The sequence below is a fragment of the Diorhabda sublineata genome, chromosome 9, assembly GCF_026230105.1.
Source record: "Diorhabda sublineata isolate icDioSubl1.1 chromosome 9, icDioSubl1.1, whole genome shotgun sequence".
Lineage (NCBI taxonomy): Eukaryota > Metazoa > Arthropoda > Insecta > Coleoptera > Chrysomelidae > Diorhabda > Diorhabda sublineata.
This window is the reverse complement of record NC_079482.1, coordinates 1,611,344-1,634,902: the sequence shown is the minus strand read 5'-3', so window position 1 is coordinate 1,634,902 and position 23,559 is coordinate 1,611,344. Positions and strand designations below refer to the sequence as shown.

Genomic DNA, 23,559 nt, shown 5'->3' with positions numbered 1-23,559 from the left:
TACAAATATAGCAAAAGAAATCAATAGTCATTATACCAAAAACTTTATTTTATTTATTTTACAAAATTATTTATAAAAATAACACTTTAGTTTGATATACAATAACGGTATGAAGCTAATTATCATTTATTCTCAAGTGAATCAAAATACATAATGAACTTTTTTATCTAATAGTAACGAGATTAAATTATTTTGATTTTGAAAATCATTCCATTATCAAATCGTTATATTTTATAGTTCTATGACAACAATGTCATTAACCTCTAACCTTACTTTAAGTTGCCAAATGATATCAGCTGATCCGAACTCAAATAATTTTTCAAATTTTGAAGAACCTTATCAAACCGAGATGATATGTGTTTCAGCTTTAATACAAGTAACGTAATTTTATTGATAGAAATAGAAACATACTAAATAGAATAATTACTTTCGATGGGTATTGATTTTATTTTTACATGGTTAGTAAATTTTCTGATACGTAGTCATTGTGTAAATAAAAAAAAACTTTTTAGCTAATGCTTGCGTAATTTTTTTTAAAAAGAGAAGATTGTTTTTATTAATAAAAAGTAGGCACTTGTAGCAAACATTTGACGTATATTAAAAACTCGCAGGTATTTTGATGTGAATTAAAAATTTAAAAGTTATTTTGTTTTATTTTAATGTTACCAACTTATTGTAGGTATCAACAAAAAATTGGTGCGTACGATAAACAAAAATGGGAAACCCAAATAGAGGAAAGAGAACAAAGAATCAACGGATTAAATCATATAAAAACAAGATCAGCTAAACCGAATTTGAATTTTATTGATCTAGATTTAGTGAGAGGTAATTTGTTTATTTCATATTATCACTTGTATTTTTCATTATTTTTGCAGGTTCGTCTTTCACGAAAGCAAAACCCAAACATGGTTTTTTTAAAGTTACCAAATTGGCTACCGTTAGATGTCTGTTTCTCCCGTTTTATGGAAAATGGTGGATAGAACAGACTTCCAAATACGTTTTCATTATTTGTTTAATGATATACATTCTCCATATTATTAACATTGCGATTTATTGTACTTATGCTACAATTAGTGAGGTTTTTCCAGAGGTGAGTGAAATATTTCATTAATATCATTCTTTTCTATATTAAAAAAGATTTTTTTTCCAGTCGTTATCTTGTATGGAAATATTTATTCCGTTATTATTATTGTGGATTATGTGCTTAATACATTCGCAAATAGTGGCAACTAGTTCTGGTACTGAGATTGAAAAAGCGCGATTGAAACATGGACAGATTAGAAAGCGTCTTCATATTAAAAAGAAGAAGAAACAAGAATTACAAAGCGAAGCAAAAATTAAACACGAAAAAGTGTCGAATAAAATAGAAAAGGAAGCAAACAAGAAAAGTGATTTATTAGATTTTAGTCTTAAGAGGTAAGTTATAAAAATTTTTCAATAATCTCAAAATGTTAATATTTTTTGTGAGATATTTCGAAACTAAGGGTTTAAACTGACTGAATATAACATAAAAGCATTTTTTAACCATCAACACAGAAATAATAGCTAGAATATGATGATCCCTTCAATATTAAGGGAGGATCAGGATAAAATCGAGACAAAATGAAGGATTTGATGAAAATGATGCAAAAAATGAATGAAAATGGAGAAGAAATAAAGAAACGCCGAAAAAGTTAGATACAAGTCAAGAATAATTAAAAAAAGGTCACGAAAACTGAAAGAAAACCAAAAATCTGAAATGGATCAAAAAATTGGAGGAAATCGTAAAAGAACTGAAGAAAAACTAAGAAAAATTGAAGGAGACATCAAAATAACAGTTCAAGATGAAATAAAGAAAGATCATGAAAAATTAAAGGACAGCAAAAGAAAAAAAAGGCAAAGAAAAATAGGAGAGAAGCCAAGAACTGAAAAAAGGCCAAGAAAAATCAGAGGAAAACCAAGAAGAACTTGGAAAATGCCAAGAATTCAGAAAAAGGCCAGAAAAACTGAAAAAAGGCCGAGAAAAATTGTAGTAAAGGCAAGAAGACTTAAATAGGGCCAAAAATTAGTGAAAAGCCTAAAAGAAAAATGAAAGGAAATATCAAAAAGAACTGTTCTAGATGAAATGAAGAAACGCGAAGAAAAATCAGAGGACAGCCATGGAAAACTGAAAAAAGGCTGAGAAAAATTGAAGAGAAGCCAAAAACTGAAAAATGGCCAAGAAGAATCAGAGGAAAGCCAAGAAAAACTGAAAAAAAAGGCTGCGAAACATTGGAGTAAGGCCAAAAAGAACCAAAAGAGGGCCAAGACAAATTGGAGAAAACCCAAAAAAAATTAAATAAGACCAAGAAAAATCTGAGGAAAGCCAAGAAAAACTGAGAAAGGGGTGAGACAAAAATTGAAGGCAATTGAAGGATAAAAAATAAAAAATTGTGACAATTATAGAATTAGATAAAATACATCGAGAAAAATATGAAGATATCAAGAATCTTATATCACATGATGTAAATTAAATCGAAATTCTACTAATATTTCAATTTTGATACATTCATTCCCACGATATCACAGTATGACGATTTTCGCGTACCGTCCGGTTTAAACCGGAGCGTGTGATCGTAGCCTTAAGACTTATATACGAATTACGCGTTAGAAATTAATCACTAACCAACTCAAGGACACTTAATCACTCGTATCAATTAAAATTAATTTTATTTCTATGTTAATAATGATACCTAGCGGGAAATTGTTATCATAATTTGTTTTACGACAATTTTCCTTCGAAATTTGATTAGTTTTGTAGTGAATAAGATGTTTTTCAACATTTAAACGTTCTAAGGTATGAAATAACGATTAATAATTAATTAAATTAATTAATTTATCAATTAATTCAACATATAGGACATTCCGAAACTTTGACGTTTATTATATGAATATGGCCGCCGGGAGGCAAACATAACCTGTTTCATTCATCAATTAGGGTCATAATAACTGTATTTATGGCGAATCCCATATGAAATCTAAAGCAAAATGATTCCGTTGTTGGGTAAATTGAACCATATCACCATTGAACCATTAAAAAAAACTGTAACTTTCAACAAATCCATACAAAACTCACAGAACAATATTATTTGTTTGCCTCCCAGCAGCCATAATGTTTTCATTTTGACAGCACGTTGGAATTTATGTTCCCTATCGTTAGAGTTAATAGGATGTGACGTCAGAACCAACCGCCATTTTGTTTCGTAGTACAAATATTCACATTAAGTTACCAATCACGTGACCTATTACAACGACATAACCTATACCAACGTTTCGTCAAAAAATTGCAATCTTCAAGTTTCAATGTTTATACGTTTTGATCTACCCCTGTAGATGATGAAATAATAGGTGTATTTAATATTTATCATAATGTATTACATTCTTCTTATAACGATGATCGTTTTTTAATTTTTCAATTCTAAGAAGATAATAAGTATAAAATCGTATTGTATACAGTTTTTTTTTTTCATTTCCAAGTGCCTCACAGAGTCTCGCCCACCTCTAGTAACGCCGTTGTCCCTCCATTAAATTATCTAGTGACTTTATGAATGAACGATTTTTTTTTTGTGTTTCACGTTGTGAGTTTTCAGTAAACAAACAACGAACTCGAATCATGACACCAGTAAGGGACTAACCGAAAACAGATTAGACGGTTATTGTAGCACTGATTCAGAAAGTGAAACAAAACCGGTATTTTCTAATAGAAGAAAGTCAGTTCCATCGGTAACGTACTTTTTAATTACGAAAAAAAAAATTTTTTTGTATTTTATACTGTAGACCGGGTTTAGAAAGATTATACACTTTCTACATTGCACTTAAATCAAATATTTGACGTTTGAGATTCCAAATGTCATCGAAATATCTAGATAAATAATCGATATAAAGTTTTTTGAAGGTTAATAGACACAACCGGAAAGTGACGTCACGGCCGCCATATTGTTATAATTCACTTTCCAAACAATGTGTGTTTCTCTAAAGTGTTTTACTGCAGTATAAGATGGTAATGAGTTTTGTACCAAACTGTAAATATTATAGTGGGAGTTTTTTTCCTTGGTCACATGTTTTCCTCTCTCGAAGAAGCGTGAAATTAAATAAAAAACATGGAAGTCATAGCCAAGTCTAAAGCCCGTAATAATAATTGTATCCGAACGTAAATATATTTTACAAATGATAAATAACGTAATTGGTGATACTTACGAGGGATTTTTTTTAAAGAAAATACGAAATAATCAGAAATCACTAAACACATAAACAATCGTCAACGCGGTTAAAATTTTGGAAAGTGATTCCTGACCTGTTCTAACAATGGCGGTCTGTGATGGCAACTCAATTAAAAATTAATTTAACAATATTTCAATTATTAAAATTTTAAACTACTTACAAACATTCCTAAATTCGATTAACAATTGATATAGAAATAAATCTGACAGTTGATTTTCGCCGGACAAGCAACAACAATGCACAATCACAAACAACATTCATGTAGTATAAATGATTCTATTTTCATTAAAATTCTAAATGGCAGACGTATTAGCTTTGTTCTTGTGTCAATTCAGAATCGATTCCGAAACTTTATGACCCTCGAACACAGAACTGTTACAACTTGCAGTTCCTAAACCGACTCCAAACAAGACCCGCTAACAAAGCTATTTATTATATCAAGAAATGTAGGAAGCGCTGTTGTCAGATTTTTATTATGCGTAAACAAAAATTCTTTATTTTATATAAGTATATTGTGAATTTTATTAGTTTCTACATAACCGTCTCTCATAGTAACATGGCGTATTTGAAATAAACTATACAGGGGTGCTTCCATAAGTAGTTATAAACACTCGTATCGATAGAATAGCATTTTAACGACTAAAAATTTAATTTTTGAACAATAATTATATTGATTGGATCGATTTAGTGCTGGATTTGTTTATACTTTATAAAATACAATAAATTTTTTTTTTATTAATTGTGTGATAGGTTAAATTTTGGTAAATTTCGAGAAAATGTTATTTTAGGTAACTAAATCTAAAATAACGTTTATTCCGACGATTAGTATAACTTCGCAAGATAGTAATTGTGAAACTGACGAAGAACCGGCTTTATCGTCTCCCGAAATAAAGTTGAACGAAACTTGTTTGGGCGATCTGACGTCGTCGGCTACCGATTGGATGGGTGTGACGACGAATAGTGATTGCAGCTACAGTTCCGACATGGAAAATTTGACCGATAGTCAAATCGACAACGAAAAAGATTATTCTGTGTACGATAACGATATAGCTCCAACAGCTATATTGAATCCACCATCTGCCAAAGGTAATTATTACATATTCTACTAATACAATGTTATTTTCGATTTCTTTTTTTTATTTACCAACTTTTTTATCATATTCGAAAAGTATTCTAGTCAAACGAAGAAGTATAATTGAGTATAGACCGATTTTCATAATCTTGAACCTCATCAGTATAGTTTATGTGCTAATTCGTTTATATTTTTTAAGTAAAATGACTTTGTTTTAACAAGTACTTTTGAAATTACCCCCGTATATTTTATTTTAAATACTATGTCACTATAATATACGAATTTGTAAAATATGATGATTTAATCATAATTCTATGTTTATTTCTTATATTTTTTCTAATTACTAAAATTAGTATCTTATTCAACTACCACGAAACTAAAACTATTTCAGTTGGAAATAATAAAAATCTGACAACAATGCTTCTAACCTTTTATAAGTAACAAAATATGTCTTACCGAATTTTATATTAAAACTTAATACACTGTTTATACTATTACTACTACACAGACATGATTACACTGTACAAGTATTCGAAAGGCACTTAATAAACATTATTATCAACAATATATATTTTCAAAATATTATTTATTCTTCACAAAGAAACGTTTCTCTTTAAAACTGACATATCGTAAAAGAGAAGTTGTAAAACAATGATGGCTGTCGGAAATCAGCTGATCGAACTTTTATTTCCAAAAATAATTTTAAAAGATTATCAAAAGTTCACGTAACGTGTTTGTTTGAGAAAATTTAGCGTTTTTTTTTTAAATTTTCTAATAAATATTGTGATTTTGAATTATAACTTTAATTGAATGGTTAAGACATCGAATAAAAAGTAAATCAATCAACGAAAGTTTGACGCCCAAGATGGCCAATGTATAATGGTGGACGGCAATATCCGCTTTACCATAGGCGTGCTATATAAAAATTATTCTGTAGCAATTAATATGAAAAATGAACAAAATTCCAAGGACGCTTTATAATAAAAAAATATTTAAATTGATTAATAACTCTTATTATTACTATTATTTGTTTTTTTACGAATTTTTATCTTCTTAAAATTATTCATTACATATCTTGACAATGTTTTGGCCTTAATTTTGAATGAATTAATGAGTTTATAAAAGTTGTCCTTATACAGTTTCGCTAAAACGTGATTTTGCTTTTTAATTTTAACAAGGATTCATAAAAGGAACTAAAATAGATGTTACTGTCCTAAATTATGACCTTGGAAGAAGTTTATCTTTGTTTTCAAAATAACTTAATAGATGTCGGTTGAACTGTGATAATTAAATATCCGTAAATTACATTATCACATACAGAAAAAATAATTTTCATAAAATATAAAATGTTTTTTCAATTTCTTTTTGAAAATTTTATCTTACTATTTCGTTATGTTACGCCTATGTCTTAACCTTGTCGATTATCGGAATAATAAATTTTTCTTCACCATTTTATATATTTAAAATTGATAGTAGCTAAAGTGAATAAAGAAAAAGCAATTTACCTGTGAAGAGTGATTTATTTTTAAGAATGTAACTGCAAGCTACGTAACTGTAATCTAATTACACATGTTTTAACACCCAAGTCATTATTCTAATTAATTCTAATGGTTACCTATATATGTACGAAACATAAACACAAAAAATAGTTTCAAAACCACCATAAAATTAAAACCAACATGTACTGTCCAACAATCAAACTAAAATGTTTACGATTTTTTGTTCCAAGAGTATAAAAAAAACGTCGCGGTGTTGTCAGATATTCGAAAATAAATTAATAACATAATACAAAAATACTTTCAATTACAATTTGTTCATGAAAATCGGAACTATTCTTCAAATAATAGATACAGGGGTACGTCGAAAAGTACTTGCAATTATATACAATTAGTATTGATATATATTTTTTAAATGTTTTAGTGAGTTGTATAATTTGGGAAAAGAACGAAATGAAAACTGCGGATTTGTCTATGTTAGAAATAAGTTCTGTGATTATAGGAAAAGTTGATTCAATGCCTGAAAGTAGAGATTATTTTTATATAGGGTTAATGATATCGTCTCTCTTGGCGTTTTTACCGGTGATTTGCAAAATTTTGAGTACGTCGTCCGATAGTTTTGTAGAATTTAAATATTTCGTCGAAAATTTGTACGTTAACGTAACTAGATCTTTACCCGATAATCAACAAACTCTGCTGATGTTACACAGGACAATGCTAGGAGAAGTTATTTTACAATGTAGGAGATGGATTTTGTCCACTTTCGAAGGGAACATTTGGTAAGTAAACTTGAATTAATTTTTTTTTTATTTTCACAGGTCAACTTTTTTATAAAACATATTAATTAGAACAAATTTTATAAGTTACATATTTTTTTTAATTTTCAACAGTCAATTTTTCTCATAGAACTTTAAAAATAATTTTCTTTTTTGTTCGGATTAAATAACTTTTATATAATTCTTATTTACATAAAACTTGGCAACGCTGTGATCAATTCTATCGATATTGAACAACTTATAGCTTGGTGGGGAGGATCGATTATACCAACTGTCGAAATATAAATTTAATTATACGCGACGTTGCCAAATCTTACACTATTTCCGATAGATTTGGATTTTTTCGTAATATTGTTGGAAATAAATAGAAGTCAAACATATTCGCCAGGGCTCTCAGGATTAAAGTGACTAAATATTTCGTTATACAGTGTGTTTAGTAGGATCTATTCCCTTTGAGAATGAATGCATAGATTGCATAATTGTTCTTATAAGACCTAAACTAAAATCAATTTTTTTTATGAAAAATATCAATGTAGGTACGTAATGCGAAATAATTTCTTCAAAATATCATTTTTTTTAAATACAATGCATTTCATTTTCAACTGTTACTTAATTGGAATTTCTATAATGAAACTTGGCAACGCTGTAATACATTCTTTCCATGAATATAAATCTTTGAAGGTTACAGCGGAAGTTACTAAGTTGAAATAAAGATGTTGCCAAGTTTAACGTTATTTTAACATATTTGGAAATATTTTATTCAAATCAAGATAATTTTTAAGGATTTAAAATAATTAAATAGTGTTTTTTTCTTAATTAACATTCAAAAGGAAAATAATGTTTATTATTTGATGATATCATAGTCGATTATAAAGAAAATTAAGGCATGGGCGTAACATACTTTCCTTACCTTATAGGGAATACGTAGTAATGGCAATATCGCTAATACAACGTTGGGTATTAGCTTCAATGATATTTTTTCTACTAGCCGTCGCGGAAAGAACGTTCAAACAAAGATTATTATACGCTAAATTATTTTCTCACTTGACGTCTTCGAGACGAGCTAGAAAATCAGAAATACCTCATTTTCGATTAAACAAAGTGATAAATATCAAAACTTGGTTATCAGTTAGATCGTATTTGAAGAAGAGAGGTCCCCAAAGGTCCGTAGATATCATCGTATCTACCGCTTTTATTGCTAACTTGTTATTATTGACGTTTCTTTGCGTCGAAGTTTTGAAGGTTAGTTAATTTTCCATTGACCACCCTGTATATTTTGAACTGTTATTATTTCCAGGATACAGTATTATTGTCTCAGTATTATCTTGAAGCGCTTATTTGGTGTGTGGGCTTAGGGATATTATTACTGAGGTTTATGACCTTGGGTACGAAAATTAATAAAAAGTACAGGAATCTTTCTGTATTGATTACCGAACAAATAAATTTGCATTTGCAAATCGAACAAAAACCGCATAAGAAAGACGAGCTTAACGTTGCTAATAATGTTTTAAAACTCGCCATAGATCTATTAAAGGTAAGTAAAAATCATTTTATTTGTTTTCAATATTTTGCTTTCACTTAATCAAACATTGTTCATTCCACCAAAATTTGTTACGAGTTTGTTTCCGTTTCACAATAAGAGTCAGTCCTGAACTGTTCGTAAGTTACGTTCGTTGTAATGCTGAATCGAAGTGACCATCGAACTGTAAAGGTGCTCTTGCGGTCGGTTCTCGAATGTTTCCTAAATCACACCCGCGAACAAAGCTGAGTTTAATTTTGACAACAAAGTTAGTTGAAAATGTAGAGAACAGAGTGGTTTTAGTTTTTATTGATTTTTAATTGGATAATAAGCTGTTATGTTAGTCGTAGAAAAAAATTTTTATCTAGTGTTCGATATAATCTTAGACGTAAATGAAGGTAATTGAAATTTGATGCAATAAATTAAATGAAACAAAAGTGTGGTTAGGAATCTTTATTTTCTATAATTTACATTCTAGTTTTGCCTTTCTCATTTATAAGATAATTATTAAACTATTGGTTTTATCAAAATTTCACTAAAAACAAATATTTATTTAAAATTTTACATTAATATTAAAAACAAAACACAATAAAATAAAATGATTTTCCTGATAAATCCTCTTGATGTTAGGTCTGCTTTGAAACGAATTTTCGTATCAAAAGAGACATAAAATCAAAAGTAGTTATCAAGAAACATATATAAAAAGGCCTAACAAAAAAGTTGGAGAAATAAAATGGTTTTGATGATGCTTACTTACCGTTTAATTTTGATAATATACAAGAATTTCCCAAATTTGATTTTCACGATAGCAGCGTTTTGGAAATTATTAATTTTCGTTTGTAGGAGCTGGAAAATCCTTTTAAAATATCGGGTCTTTCTGCGAATCCGATATTATACAATTGTACAAAATTGGTCATCCTTTCTGCGTTATCCGGTGTGTTTTCAGAAATGTTGGGATTCAAATTGAAATTACACAAAATTAAATTAAAATAAACGAATTAATCTACACAATTTACCAAAAAAAGAAGAAAACGATCTAATTTTTAAACCAGTATAGCTGATATTTTATATCATTAGAAATTTATTTATTGTTTGTTAAAAAATGTTTTTATTGTGAAACATTTTAGAAGATATTATTTTTTGTGGTTTTATTGAATGTACATACAGCTGAATATCTATGCAACTTGAAAACTTTAAAATATACTTGTTCAACACCGAACTTTGTTTTAATTTCTTGTCCTTTATCATTCAAACGGTTATCCAAAAAGTGAATTTACCACCCCATTGGTACACTATTAAAAATAATTCATTTTTTAAACAAAATTTTCAAAAACGATAATTGGAGCAGTCAGTAGGATCACGAAAGAATCCTTTTGATAAAAACTGATCGTTTTTAACCCTTCTAGTGATTTATCAGCAAATATATTAACAATCGCAAACATAAAGTCCAAAGAGTAAGATAGTTGGGGTATACTAAAAGGACGCTGGGAAAAAGATTTGCTGAAAGGGCCATTGAAGAAGGAGGTACAAGAAGGACCAAAGAAAAAATGGTTGGATGCAGTTTTGAAGAACGCGAAAAAATTTAATTTTCCAAATGAAAAAACGCCAAAACAAATTCTCGGTGGATTTTCGGCGTTTTTTACCATCCTCTGTATAGCATCGACTTAGTTCTAAGCTATTTTCATTTGCTTTTAGCATTTAAAGTCTTGGAGGTACAACCGTAAACGTACTGTACTCGATCTTCTTTTTCTTATTTCGAAATTAAATTTTCAAACATCCCTCGTAGAGATTAAATTTTGTTATGAGCGTGGTGGGTGAGTGAAATAAAGCGAAATACTTATTATAAATTATATTTCTCAGTCATTCTTTTAAAAAATATGAAAAACATTCTTCGTACGTGTCCAACCTATCATACAACTACTTATATTATAAAAAGTTTGAATATAAAAATATAAATTTTATATTAAATTAAATATATAAAATGGTGGGGAAAATAACGGAATTAAAGCATGCTTTCGTTGTTTTTTTTTGTTACTCTACAAGTCGTATTTGTAAAATATATTAAAAATTAGACCAATTTACCTTTACCGGAAAATTCAAATTCCTATGAAAATAATTAAAAAAACAAAATTTGAATCAAAATATTAAATAAATAATTCGAATTTATATAACTTGATGTTCTAATACAATTTTTGTAAATAATTTATCAAGTATTTGATATCAATTTGAAAAAAAAATTGGTCTTACTTTTTCCTATTAAATATAAATTATTTTTTTTTCGTGAATTTATTTAAAAATTATGATAAAAGGTAGCGTTGAAGTAGAGAAAGTATCACAATAAGAAATTTTCACCCTTACTTATTGTGTAAATTTTGAATATTTTTTAAAATTCATAAAAACCAGACACCAATTTCTCGTTTGCAAACTTTGTATATTTAAAACTGTGCAAGTTCATTAAAAAGTGTATTTGTTTTTCAGATTATAATATAACTATTGGTAAATACTTTTGATAAAGTAAATTTTTTACAGTAGATGGCGTATACGTCATCAACTATAATTTTTTTATATTTCGTTTTTGAAAAAAATAATTACCAGTATTCAATTTTAACGTATTTAAAATAAAAATTAATCAGAATTCGACCAAAGTTATTTTTGTTTATTCCATTTACAAATTTCAACAACGTACCATCGTAATTCCATAATTTAAAAAAATATTCCTCCTGGAAGTTAATTTTGAATAATAAATAGCAGTTTCACTGGGATTTCGATAATCATAAAAGTCATCTTAGATATAAAATTTTTTAAAAAACAATTTTGTCAGTGGACGTGTCAAACCGTTAAAAAAACTTTTCATACAATAAATAAAATATAAAATAAAGTATTAAATCGATGATAAAGTGCTTAATAACTGAAATTTCGCACTTGATTTAATTATTTTTCCGTGACTGAAAAGTAACTTCCCGGAAAATATCATTCTTATGCCCACAAATATCTCGAATTACAGAATTACAATTTATTTTTTTTATATATATATATATATATATAAATATACATTACAACCTAAATCAACAAGTAAAAAAAGTTTCGTGTATATTACAGGGTGTATCTACTTTAAAATATATAAATTAACATTTATAAATGGTACTTACATACTTCACACATTCGTTATACGTAATTTTACATATTCACTAGATATTTTTTTTTATTTGCTACTTGAGCATTGTAAAGATACATGACCAGATTTTTTGTTTATTGACCTTCACTCTCACTGTCACTTTTATCTGAAACAATATTAGTAGTATTAGTAATGTCACCAACATCGAAACTATTTCAATATTCATAATCCACAACAACTTGATTCAAAATTTATGTATACGAAAATTATATTTGATGTTATGTTTTCCGAAATATAGATAGGAATAGATTGAAAAGATAAGTATAAGTATTAACTCTCAAAAAGGAAAAGGTTAACAAATTGTGAAATTCTTGAAAAATTTTTTTCTGAATTTTAAAAGACCAAAGGTAGCAGGCTTCTCGATTAATGCATTTAGCTTAGTTAAGTCAAAATAAAATGAAAATGAAGAATAAAATTCTTCGATATCTCGCTTCTTTTTCGAGATAAGGATACTCAAAGTCACAACCAAATGTTAGTTCAAATACTTCAATACTTTATCGAGAATAAACATTTTATCACTTTAAATTCAACGAAAGTATTGTAATTTAACAAATGAAACGTTTTTTATCTAATTTTTACATAATCCACGCAAATATTCAAAAATATATTAAAAAGAACAGATTGCTCAAGCAAAATGGGTTTTCATCACTCCATGATTAATATTCCATAACTTTTTAAAAAGAAATGGCAATATTTTGAAGATTTCACTGTTAATTAAATGTAGGAATATGTTGTTTTGAGCTTATCAAGCAAGAAGTACGACCACGAAGCCCCAGTGGGGTTAGGTTTTTTCTATTTTAAGTATCAATATCTTTTGAAAGGTTTAGATGTGTAAAGTTCGCAATTTTCAGTTTACGGGACTCTAAAGGGGTGATGGGTAACTTTTTTACCATTCACAATAGCAAAAAATAAATTTGAAACTTGAAATTTCAAGTTATTAGTGTAGGAAAGATTTTTTTTGTAAAATGTAATAAATGAAGATGTACTCATTTAGAATACTTGAGCATAATGTAATATTAACTGGATTAATTACCCTAGATATAAATACACGTGGAAACTAATTGTTTTTTCTAAATTTTTAATTGAGAAACAAAGGAAAATAAAATAAATAACTAGCTTCTTATAATAACAATATAAACGAAATAAAGTTAATACCTCACAAATAATCTTCTCCCACTTTAATTATACACGTAATGATACAAAATCACTCTTTCAATCACAATAAAAATATATTTGTGTTACTAAATCTTCTTGATTTTAGGTCTCTTCTGGTATAAAAAAAAATCTTATAACAGAAGAGATCTAAAATAAAGACGATTTAGAAACATAAACATATATAAAAGGTTTAAGAAATAAGAAATAAAAATGTTTTAAAAACAATTTCCACTAATCAACAGAAATAAGTCACTCGTACTAACCATGTTAACGATGTAAACAACAAACATATAACTGACTAAGACTTTTGTAGTAGAATATGGCGGCCTTAAAATTGAATGAGTCATTGAATTTAATATTAGTGGTAATTATTTCATCTATTTCTATGGAAATATACAGTAGTACACCAGCAAATGGTAATGACGTTATGAATCCAACGTCATATTAAACTGATAAAGAAAGTATCAATTTATAAAGCTTTTACATACTAAGATACTTTTTCTTCTGGTTATTTTTATCTAATATCTTGAGTTTTAAACAAAATTAAATCGTTTTTTCGAAAACCATAGATCTAATTTGATTATAGATTTGAATCGGTATACACTAACCACAGAACGTACCAGAGGTATGCTATGTGACCGTAACTGGCAAACTAACAAGATGGCTTTGGTTTTAAATAAAAGTGTCAATTGTCATTACGTTTTTTTATTTAAGCCAAGTTCGAGGTGGATTTCACATACTAAAAGTACTTAACGAGAGAAAAATTGCCTTATCCATTGTTGGAGATAACCAATTATGGAGAAAAAACTAGTGAAGGTATCAGAAAAATGAAAATGTTAAGTGGAAACTTGAATTTCAAAAAAAGTTATGACTATATATAATTTTACACAGATATTGAGGTGTTATTATTATTCCTTATTTTAATTAGTGTATTTAGACAGGTTGTAATTCGAAGAAAGATTTAAAGGATTCAAATTTCAAGATAAGTTTTTACCTTTACGTTAATTGGATTTTATTATCTTTAGTCGAAGCTCATGCTAAAAGCGAATGAAAAATAATGTTGAGAGATTAATTATTAGATATAAAGCGTTAGCGGTTAAAGTCATGCATCTAGATTTATTTTAAAACAAACCCAGTGATAACATTAATTCAATTTTCGCCTTTTTAACCCATTCCAACTAATGCAATTAATAATCTATCTGAATTTCTTATCGATGAACATTACATTATCCCAAATACCATAATTTTAATAAAAACATTAAATTTTCATGGAAAAAAGCAAATAGTACCTCTATAAATGTTCTACTAGACTAAGAAAGCTTTTTATTTATTATTCGACACCCTGAATATTCGAAATTTTTTTTTTTCATAATATTTACAAAACAAATAAGCAAACAGGATTGAATAGTGATGTATGGATTTGCAAACGTGTTTCTACTATTTTAAAAAAAGCATGCTTGAACACAAACTATTATAAATACGAGGTGTGATCAAAAAATACAGTGAAAAATATATTTATATAGCAGTATCTATTTCAAAACTTTTGGAACTCAAATAGAGCAATGGGAAGAATAAGAATAGAAGAAAAAGAAGAATTAGAGATAGAAGAAACAGGGAAGGTATATTAAAGACGTGGGAAAACATTTTTCAAGAACAATTGATCCGCAGAGGATGAACTTCAACAAGAGAAGAATTGGAGGATGAAGGAGAAGAGAGGAAATCAAGGAAGAGGAAGTGGAAGAAATGGTAAGGAAAATCAAAATAGGGAAAACTTTTTAAGGTGATGAGGAAAAGTAGGCAATAGAAGATATGAGAAGGGAAATATCAAGAAATGCAAAATGATGATAGTAAATTGGAAAAGAAAACATGGGGAGGATTTAATAATGGAAGGATAGAGAAAAAAAGAGGGATCACTTTTGAGTCGTTTTGTTAGAAAACGAAAAAATAGATATAGAGATAAAAAAAACAATTTTTAAGAAGAAAAAATAGGCGAAGACATAAAAATAAAAGTATACAACAACGTTAATATATGGAAATGAAATAATTATAAAGAACAAAAAGACACAGAGTAGAAAAATGGAAACGGGAAGAGGTAATTATGGAAAAGCTCAAACAGGAACCAATAGGGAACAAAAGAGTTAAAAGATGAAGAGAAGAATGCCTAAAAGCCGAATAAAAAGCAAAAAGACACAAGAAAAGAAGAAACGGAAAATTTGGTTACAATATATCAGGGGGAAACAATACAGGAAACGAATGAAGAGGCAAAGGATCGGAAAGAGTGAAAAGGATAATGAAAATTGAAATTCTATAATCAAACAGGAACCAAAAGGGACCAAAAGAGTTGAAAGATGAAGAGAAGAACGCCGAAAAGCCGAATAAGACAAGTGACAGAAGGGAAAAGACACAAGAAAAGTGGGAAAGGAAAACTTGGTTGTCAACAGAAAGGGAAAAATAGTAGCAAAGGATCGGAAAGAGTGAAAAGGTGGATGAAAATTGGAAACACATGATTCCGAAAGTCTAACAGGAACCAAACAGTTGGAGATGGAGAAAAGAACGTCGAAAAGCCCAATAAGAAAAGTGACAGAAGGGAAAAGACACAAGAAAAGTGGGAAAGGAAAACTTGGTGACAATAGAAAGGGAAAAATAGTAGCAAAGGATCGGAAAGAGTGAAAAGGTGGATGAAAATTGGAAACACATAATTCCGAAGCTCAAACGGGAATTAAAAGGGAACAAAAGAGTTGAAAGGTGAAGAGTAGAACGTCCAAAAGAGGGAAAGGAAAACTTGGTGACAACAGAAAGGGAAAAATAGTAGCAAAGGATCGGAAAGAGTGAAAAGGTGGATGAAAATTGGAAACACATAATTCCGAAGCTCAAACGGGAACCAAAAGGGAACAAAAGAGTTGAAAGGTGAAGAGTAGAACGCCCAAAAGAGGGAAAGGAAAACTTGGTGACAACAGAAAGGGGAAAATAGTAGCAAATGATCGGAAAGAGTGAAAAGGTGGATGAAAATTGGAAACACATAATTCCGAAGCTCAAACGGGAACCAAAAGGGAACAAAAGAGTTGAAAGGTGAAGAGTAGAACGTCCAAAAGAGGGAAAGGAAAACTTGGTGACAACAGAAAGGGGAAAATAGTAGCAAAGGATCGGAAAGAGTGAAAAGGTGGATGAAAATTGAAATCAAATATTTTTTGATCACTCAATTATTATCATTGTTATCATTACCTTTTTTACCGTTATAGGCGTGCCGTTTCAGTCTATCGTATAGATCGTCCTTGGTACCGTATATACTGGCGTTCGATCTCGCTAAACTATTCATCTTTCCATTGACCCCGTTATGTAAACTTTCCTTCATATAAGTTTCGTTATAAAAATTCGGCATCTCCCATCCGTCCTCTTCGTCGTCGTAATAATGGGCGTAAGTCGAATGGTGGCTGGGAGCTATGCTTTCGGCGTAAGGCGTCGGGGCGCCGTAATAGAAATTGACTTGAGATCCGTTTTGATCCGTAGCGGGGGTGAGCAGTTTCTTCGGTTCTTTCCTTCTGCTCGCTCTGAAAACAAAATCGAACACCATAAAATTCGCGTAACAAAAAATAAAAAGAGATAAATTGTTACCTTGCGCAGATCATCCAAATCAATAATACGACGAAGATGATCAGGATGACGGAAGCGGCTATTCCGCCTACTATATAAGCGAATTCGGATTTTTCTCTACAGTGTTTTCCCGTGAAACTTCCTATACATCTGCAAGACGGTTGACCGGTGATGTCTTTGACGCAAGTGCCTTCGTTTTCGCAGAAACCGTCGCACAAATCGAAGCAGTATTCGCCGGTTCCGTTGAAACCTGGTTTACATTCGCATTTGAATTCGCTGGTTTCGGGTATGAGGAGACAATAGGCGTTCGGATCGCAATTCATTTCTTCGCCGTTTGTCTCGCAAGGATTAGTACACGCCGATTTGCTAGACTAAATAAAAAAAAAATAACATATAATCTAAAATATGTAGATTCCTCCTAAAGAAGGCAGTTTTTCTGGGGTTTTCGTGTTAGTACTAATCCTTCGAGGTACTTAAACCTTGAGCAGGACGTTCGCAGAGGAGTTAATCTGCTGTATCCATAGCTTGCTCGCAAAATCTGCAATCACCGTCGTCTTAAGGCGGATATTTCACTTTTAAGAAGACTGATCGCCAGTTTCTGGTCATCGCTGATACGGTAATGAACCTTTTGGATTGTCTTGGACGCATAGAGTGTTTCTCTCGTAAAACTCCCATCTCTTGAGGAAGACACTGGTCCTAAGTATGAGGTCGTGGCCTTCAGAGTACCGCGCTAGTTTGAACTTGCACTGAATAGCTTTCAGGACGTTCAAGGGCGCGTGACTAGCTCAGATAATTTGTTGTGACCCATGACGGCGGTCATTAATTACCACTTCCAATGGAATCTTTGTCCATATTACTGCGCATTTGGTCACTGCTTTCTAACGGTTCTAGAATTCTTAAGTGACCTGTCAGATTTCATAGCTTCAATTCTAGTGTCTGGATTAGTCCGTAGGCGTCGCTAAATGCTTCTTTATTCACTATAAGATGAAGGGGAGGCAATTTCAGCGGCGTCTCTAAGGTTGTGGTATGATATCCGGACAGATTAGCCTGTGAATCTTGTTCAGTTTTATCTGAGATGTTTTTTGTTCAGTTCAATGGGTTCAATGACTTTTATTACATTTTAAGCTCAAGTCTCATCAACAAGACTTGTCTGGATGTTTTATCCAGGATGATTCCCGGATATTTTACTCATTGGAATGTATCAGTTTAGAATTTTTTAGTAAAGTTGATCGAGAGTCAAGTTATTACGAATCAAAAATATTTTTTCCGTTACAAGTTGAACAAATACCTTTTGCGCATAATCTGCCGGTTGAACAATCTAACTAATTGTCAAAATCAGCTGATGTACATGCAAAAACGACCGCCGTGTGGTTTGTGAAATTATTTGTTGAATTTTGGACCTTGCAATTCCCAGTTTTATTGCGAAATAGCTTCTCAAAGTTGTCATTTGGAGAAGTACGAAATTTCTGTATTTTTGATGCTCCTTGGTCTCCATAGTGGGACACCAGTACCAAAACTATCAAAGGCTACGAGGAATTACTCTTACACTGGCATCAATGTCTTCTTAGACACCGTAAACTTGACCAGAAGATCGTAATCGGTTGATCAAAGACCGTTGAGCACAAAGTCTTCCAGATAAATCCACTAAAACCTATCAAAAGTCGATGAAAAAGCTAAACAAACTCTCTGGCTCCGACTTGTTAACGCCACTAGGTAATTCGTGGGATTATCCACGGTTTCGTTTTTATTCATTCACTAACGGCATTCCGGATCATCCGTGATGTCTATAGTATGTAGATGGTGTCTTGTATGACCATTTTTAGTAGATGGATCCACTAAAAACTCTCAAAACCCGATGAAAAGGCTATTTAGACACTTTTGATTAAGTCTTTTGAACTACGAGACTTGCCCAAAAGTTTGAAGCCCGCTCGTGTCAATGCTGGGCACTTCCAGATGACGTGGTCCGCGATTTCCTCCTCCTCCTTCATACACCCTCGGTATTCCGAGTCATCCGTGATGCCCATGGGTCTTAGATGGGGTTTCAGACGGCCGTGTCCGGTTAAAAGTCCGAATTTCGCGCCTATTTAATTGTTTGGTAAAAGAAGAAGAAATCCCAACTGTTTCATTTTAGTTTGATTCAAGTTAAGTGCTTCAATGGTTCGTTCCGGACCCATCGGTGGATAACCGAACCTATTGAGTTGATTAAATGTGGAAAAAGTGCAGTGTTAGTGCACACCGTAATATTAGTGTAGTTGTTAGAATGAATAAACAAAAAAAAAAGTTTCTTAACTCACCGCTGCTGGTTCCTTGGTGCTAGTATTCGGCGGACAAGGTATACACGTAGTTTGTTGGTACTCGGATTGGTAAAAACCTTTTTTGCACGGTTCGCAGCTGTTCAAAGTACCGTTCAAGTAGGAACCGGGCGAACAAACCGGCAACGAACATTCTTCTATTGTTACGGCTCCGGTTTTGGGTGTCGTGTGACCTATAGGACAAGCCTGACAAGCGGATTGTATTCCTCTGGTTCTGTAGGTACCGCGCGGACACGGTTCGCATTTTCCGTCAACTCCCAATTGTAATCCGTCGCCGCATTCGTCTCTGCATTCTTTTACCGACACCGCTTCGTTGGTTCTAGTCGTTTTACCTAAGCCGCATATATCGCAGGCGAAGGAACCTTCGTTGGGTTGATAGAAGCCGTGGCCGCAACTGCGGCACAAGCCGGCTTCGTGATCGTAGAATTTACCGGCGGGACAACGTTCTGCACAAATAATTGAGCAAATAAAATACGTAACAAAAAAACGTTGTTAAAAAATCACCTTTACAATCTGCGGCGCTTCGAGCGCCAACGCCGATAGTTACGCCCGGTCTACCGGCGATAGGAGGGCATTGGATGCATTGGGTTTGTCCGGTTTCGCTTTGGTAGTACCCTTTGGCGCACGGTGTACATGTCTTAGTGTCTTTATCGTAGTAAGTACCGATAGCGCATGGGACTAAAACAAAAATTTAGAGACCAAGATAAAAACGAAGAAGAAGCTGTAAGTTTGAACAAATATTCACAATTTTTAATTTACAAAAGTGGATAAGTGACTATTATTATAAATATATTTACCGCAATCTGGATCCATGACGACTTGACCGACTGGACAGGCGTAATCGGACTCTAATATAAGGGAAGATGGATCTGGAACGGTGTTGGGCAGTATATCCCCTACATCGAACTGATCCTCTTCTAATATCAATTTCTCCAGCAGTTCCTTCACGTTCCTTCTTTCGTTCGTGTTAACGTTAACAACAGGATCACTAAAATGTGAGTCGAACATGGAATAACACAATAACAATCAAAATTCATCTACTCAAAAGAAAACCCTACATACGGATATGTGAAGGTATACATTTCACGCCAGATATTCCACTAAATGTTCTAAATCTCTTTGGGACATCCGGTATATATAAAAGAATTGGACAGCAAAGCAGCACTTGGCAGATATTTCACTAAGTGTTATAATTTTTATTGGGACATCCGGTATACATTAAAGAAATTTACATCTTTCGTCGATACCTTTTTACACCAGATATTCCACCAATATTAATATTTTTCATCAAAAATTTTCACGCCAGATATTCCACTAAATGTTCTAAATCTCTTTGGGACATCCGGTATATATATAAAAGAATTGGACAGCAAAGCAGCACTTGGCAGATATTTCACTAAGTGTTATAATTTTTATTGGGACATCCGGTATACATTAAAGGAATTTACATCTTTCGTCGATACTTTTTTACACCAGATATTCCACCAATATTAATATTTTTCATCAAAAATTTTCTCGCCAGATATTCCACTAAATGTTCTAAATCTCTTTGGGACATCCGGTATATATATAAAAGAATTGGACAGCAAAGCAGCACTTGGCAGATATTTCACTAAGTGTTATAATTTTTATTGGGACATCCGGTATACATTAAAGGAATTTACATCTTTCGTCGATACTTTTTTACACCAGATATTCCACCAATATTAATATTTTTCATCAAAAATTTTCACGCCAGATATTCCACTAAATGTTCTAAATCTCTTTGGGACATCCGGTATATATATAAAAGAATTGGACAGCAAAGCAGCACTTGGCAGATATTTCACTAAGTGTTATAATTTTTATTGGGACATCCGGTATACATTAAAGGAATTTACATCTTTCGTCGATACTTTTTTACACCAGATATTCCACCAATATTAATATTTTTCATCAAAAATTTTCACGCCAGATATTCCACTAAATGTTCTAAATCTCTTTGGGACATCCGGTATATATATAAAAGAATTGGACAGCAAAGCAGCACTTGGCAGATATTTCACTAAGTGTTATAATTTTTATTGGGACATCCGGTATACATTAAAGGAATTTACATCTTTCGTCGATACTTTTTTACACCAGATATTCCACCAATATTAATATTTTTCATCAAAAATTTTCACGCCAGGTATTCCACTAAATGTTTAATTCTCATTGGGACATCTGGTATATATATGAAATAAATGAACATCTTTTAATGATACTTTTTTACTCCAAATTTTTCACTAAGTTTTAGAGTTCTTATCGGGACATCCGGTATATATAAAAAAACCTTTAATAGTGCGAATTCGGTGCTTATGGTAAGCGGCGTGTAAATGATGATACGAATAAAAAGTTTTGATAATAAAAACGATTAGGCAACGATATTCATCTGTATAATAATTTTTTTATTTTCATTTTTACTACTCAAGAAAGATCTAAAAAGAGACTAAATAAATTACGACATGCTTACTTTATTGCCGGGAATGAAATTTCTAAGTTGTACGTGTCGCTGGATGATTGTCTTCCTTGTCGGGAGGTTCTACAATAATATGAAGATGCTACTACTACACATTCAACTAAACTATTTTCTAATTAAACTATAAAAGCCATGCAATAAATACTATAGTGATGTGACATAATGCAAATGAGTAAAACTTTTACATGCTATAAACTTTGCATACATTTAGACTTCGTTTAATAGTTTTGATTCATAAACAACTTTTAGGTTAAGGTTATTTTTAAATTTGTAATGACAATTGCAACCATCGAACTAAATCTATATATCTGAAGTGTAAGTTGAATTGTAAAAGGGGAAATTATATTTAAAAAGTTGGTAGACATGGCGTCGATGATGTAAATATTATTATTAAAGTGAATGTGTGAAAGTTGATTGTTCTTATCGTTACTAATTTGTGTGATTAATTACTGTGAAAGGTAATAAAATGTATTTATTATTGTTTAAAAGAGAGTACAGAAAAACTGTGCCAGGGTATCTTAAGTTTTTATCAAGTGATTCGAAGATTCGTAAGTTTTTGAGAGAAAACAAGTTGATGGTGGACTGTTAATTCAAACTATTTTTGTAAAAAATGTAAGTGCTAAATAGTTTTTAAAATACATTATCTCATATTTTAGTATTAAATGAACGTATTCTCAGTTTTATTGCTGCTTGACTCGATCTTTGTTATTTAAATGGTTTGAAATATTTTTAGTCTTACGATTTTGTACAAACATGAAATACACATCACAGTGTTGCCCGAATTGATCAATTTTCTTCGATATAAAGGAATTTGAATTAAAATTTGTACTACTTAGGGATTAATTATTTTTATATAAATTTGAAGGATTTTCAGGCAAAATTGTTTATTTAGAAGGTTTTATCAGCAATTTTGTTTACGTTCATACTTTTTTTTGTAAAATATTTTGTTATACTTTCCATTATTATTTCAAAATATAAAAGATTCTTGTTATTTAATCGAAGGAAAATTGTCTAAAAGTCTGGCAACACCACTGTTGTGGATATTGGTCGCAAAATTATAAAACAGCATTGCCGGGTTTGGAAGATTTTCATAAATTTAGAAAAAAATATCAAACGTCATTTCCTTTATACATTTTCGTCAGCAGTTAAAATATGATTTTTAATAGTTCTGTTGCCATTTTTATTAAAACATATATTATATTTTTAGTTGTATTTTCCACTATTTTTTGAAGCATATAAAAAATCTTATTTCTTGAAAGAAAATGGTCAAATAAAGTGTGGCAACATTTCTGAATATAACGGTCGCAAAACTGTAAGACAGTGTTGCCAGAATTGAAGAACTTTCGACAATATAAATTATTTATTAACTAAAATTTCTACTTCTGAAGATATTGAAGGTTTTTATAAGGATTTGGAGACAAAATCGTATGCTCATTTTTATGAAAAAATTTTCATATTATTATTTTTTTTTAGTGTTTCCTTGTACTTTTCATTATTTTTTGAAGCATATGAAATATTTTTATCACTCAATCGAATGATAGTCGTCAAAAAGATCTGGCAACACTGCTGTAACTACTGATTGCGAGACTATTAGAACGTTGTTGCCAGAATTGAACGATTTTCTTCAAGGTGAAGTAGTTTTGCATCGAAATTGGTACTGCTGAAAAACTTTTTTAGAATTTCGAAGATTTTTAAACAAAATCGTATCTTTGGCAATAATTTTC

At 30.9% G+C, this 23,559-nt stretch overlaps 2 protein-coding genes across 3 annotated transcripts in view; one reads left to right on the top strand and one right to left on the bottom strand.

The window, feature by feature from the left end:
* Positions 1-249: 249 nt before the first annotated feature.
* On the top strand, positions 250-10,321 carry LOC130449090 (protein phtf). Its single transcript, XM_056786758.1, has 10 exons — positions 250-458; positions 680-825; positions 876-1,090; positions 1,151-1,416; positions 3,609-3,741; positions 5,028-5,325; positions 7,232-7,586; positions 8,501-8,825; positions 8,881-9,117; positions 9,946-10,321. Exons 1-10 carry the CDS (start codon positions 433-435, stop codon positions 10,093-10,095), a joined length of 2,151 nt encoding a protein of 716 aa, XP_056642736.1. The 5' UTR covers positions 250-432; the 3' UTR covers positions 10,096-10,321.
* Positions 10,322-11,253: 932 nt separating this feature from the next.
* Positions 11,254-23,559, bottom strand: part of LOC130448789 (sushi, von Willebrand factor type A, EGF and pentraxin domain-containing protein 1) — a 61,714-nt gene continuing 49,408 nt past the window's right edge. The window contains exons 29-35 of one of the 2 annotated variants that reach the window (XM_056786299.1): positions 21,830-21,898; positions 20,133-20,323; positions 19,840-20,013; positions 19,318-19,781; positions 17,045-17,394; positions 16,655-16,980; positions 11,254-12,383 (exon numbers count right to left, since the gene is read on the bottom strand). In XM_056786299.1, coding sequence (XP_056642277.1) covers positions 12,352-12,383; positions 16,655-16,980; positions 17,045-17,394; positions 19,318-19,781; positions 19,840-20,013; positions 20,133-20,323; positions 21,830-21,898 — 1,606 coding nt within the window. In that variant the 3' untranslated portion in view covers positions 11,254-12,351. The remainder of the gene's footprint in view (positions 12,384-16,654; positions 16,981-17,044; positions 17,395-19,317; positions 19,782-19,839; positions 20,014-20,132; positions 20,324-21,829; positions 21,899-23,559) is intronic. The other variant, XM_056786300.1, reaches the window with a different exon arrangement.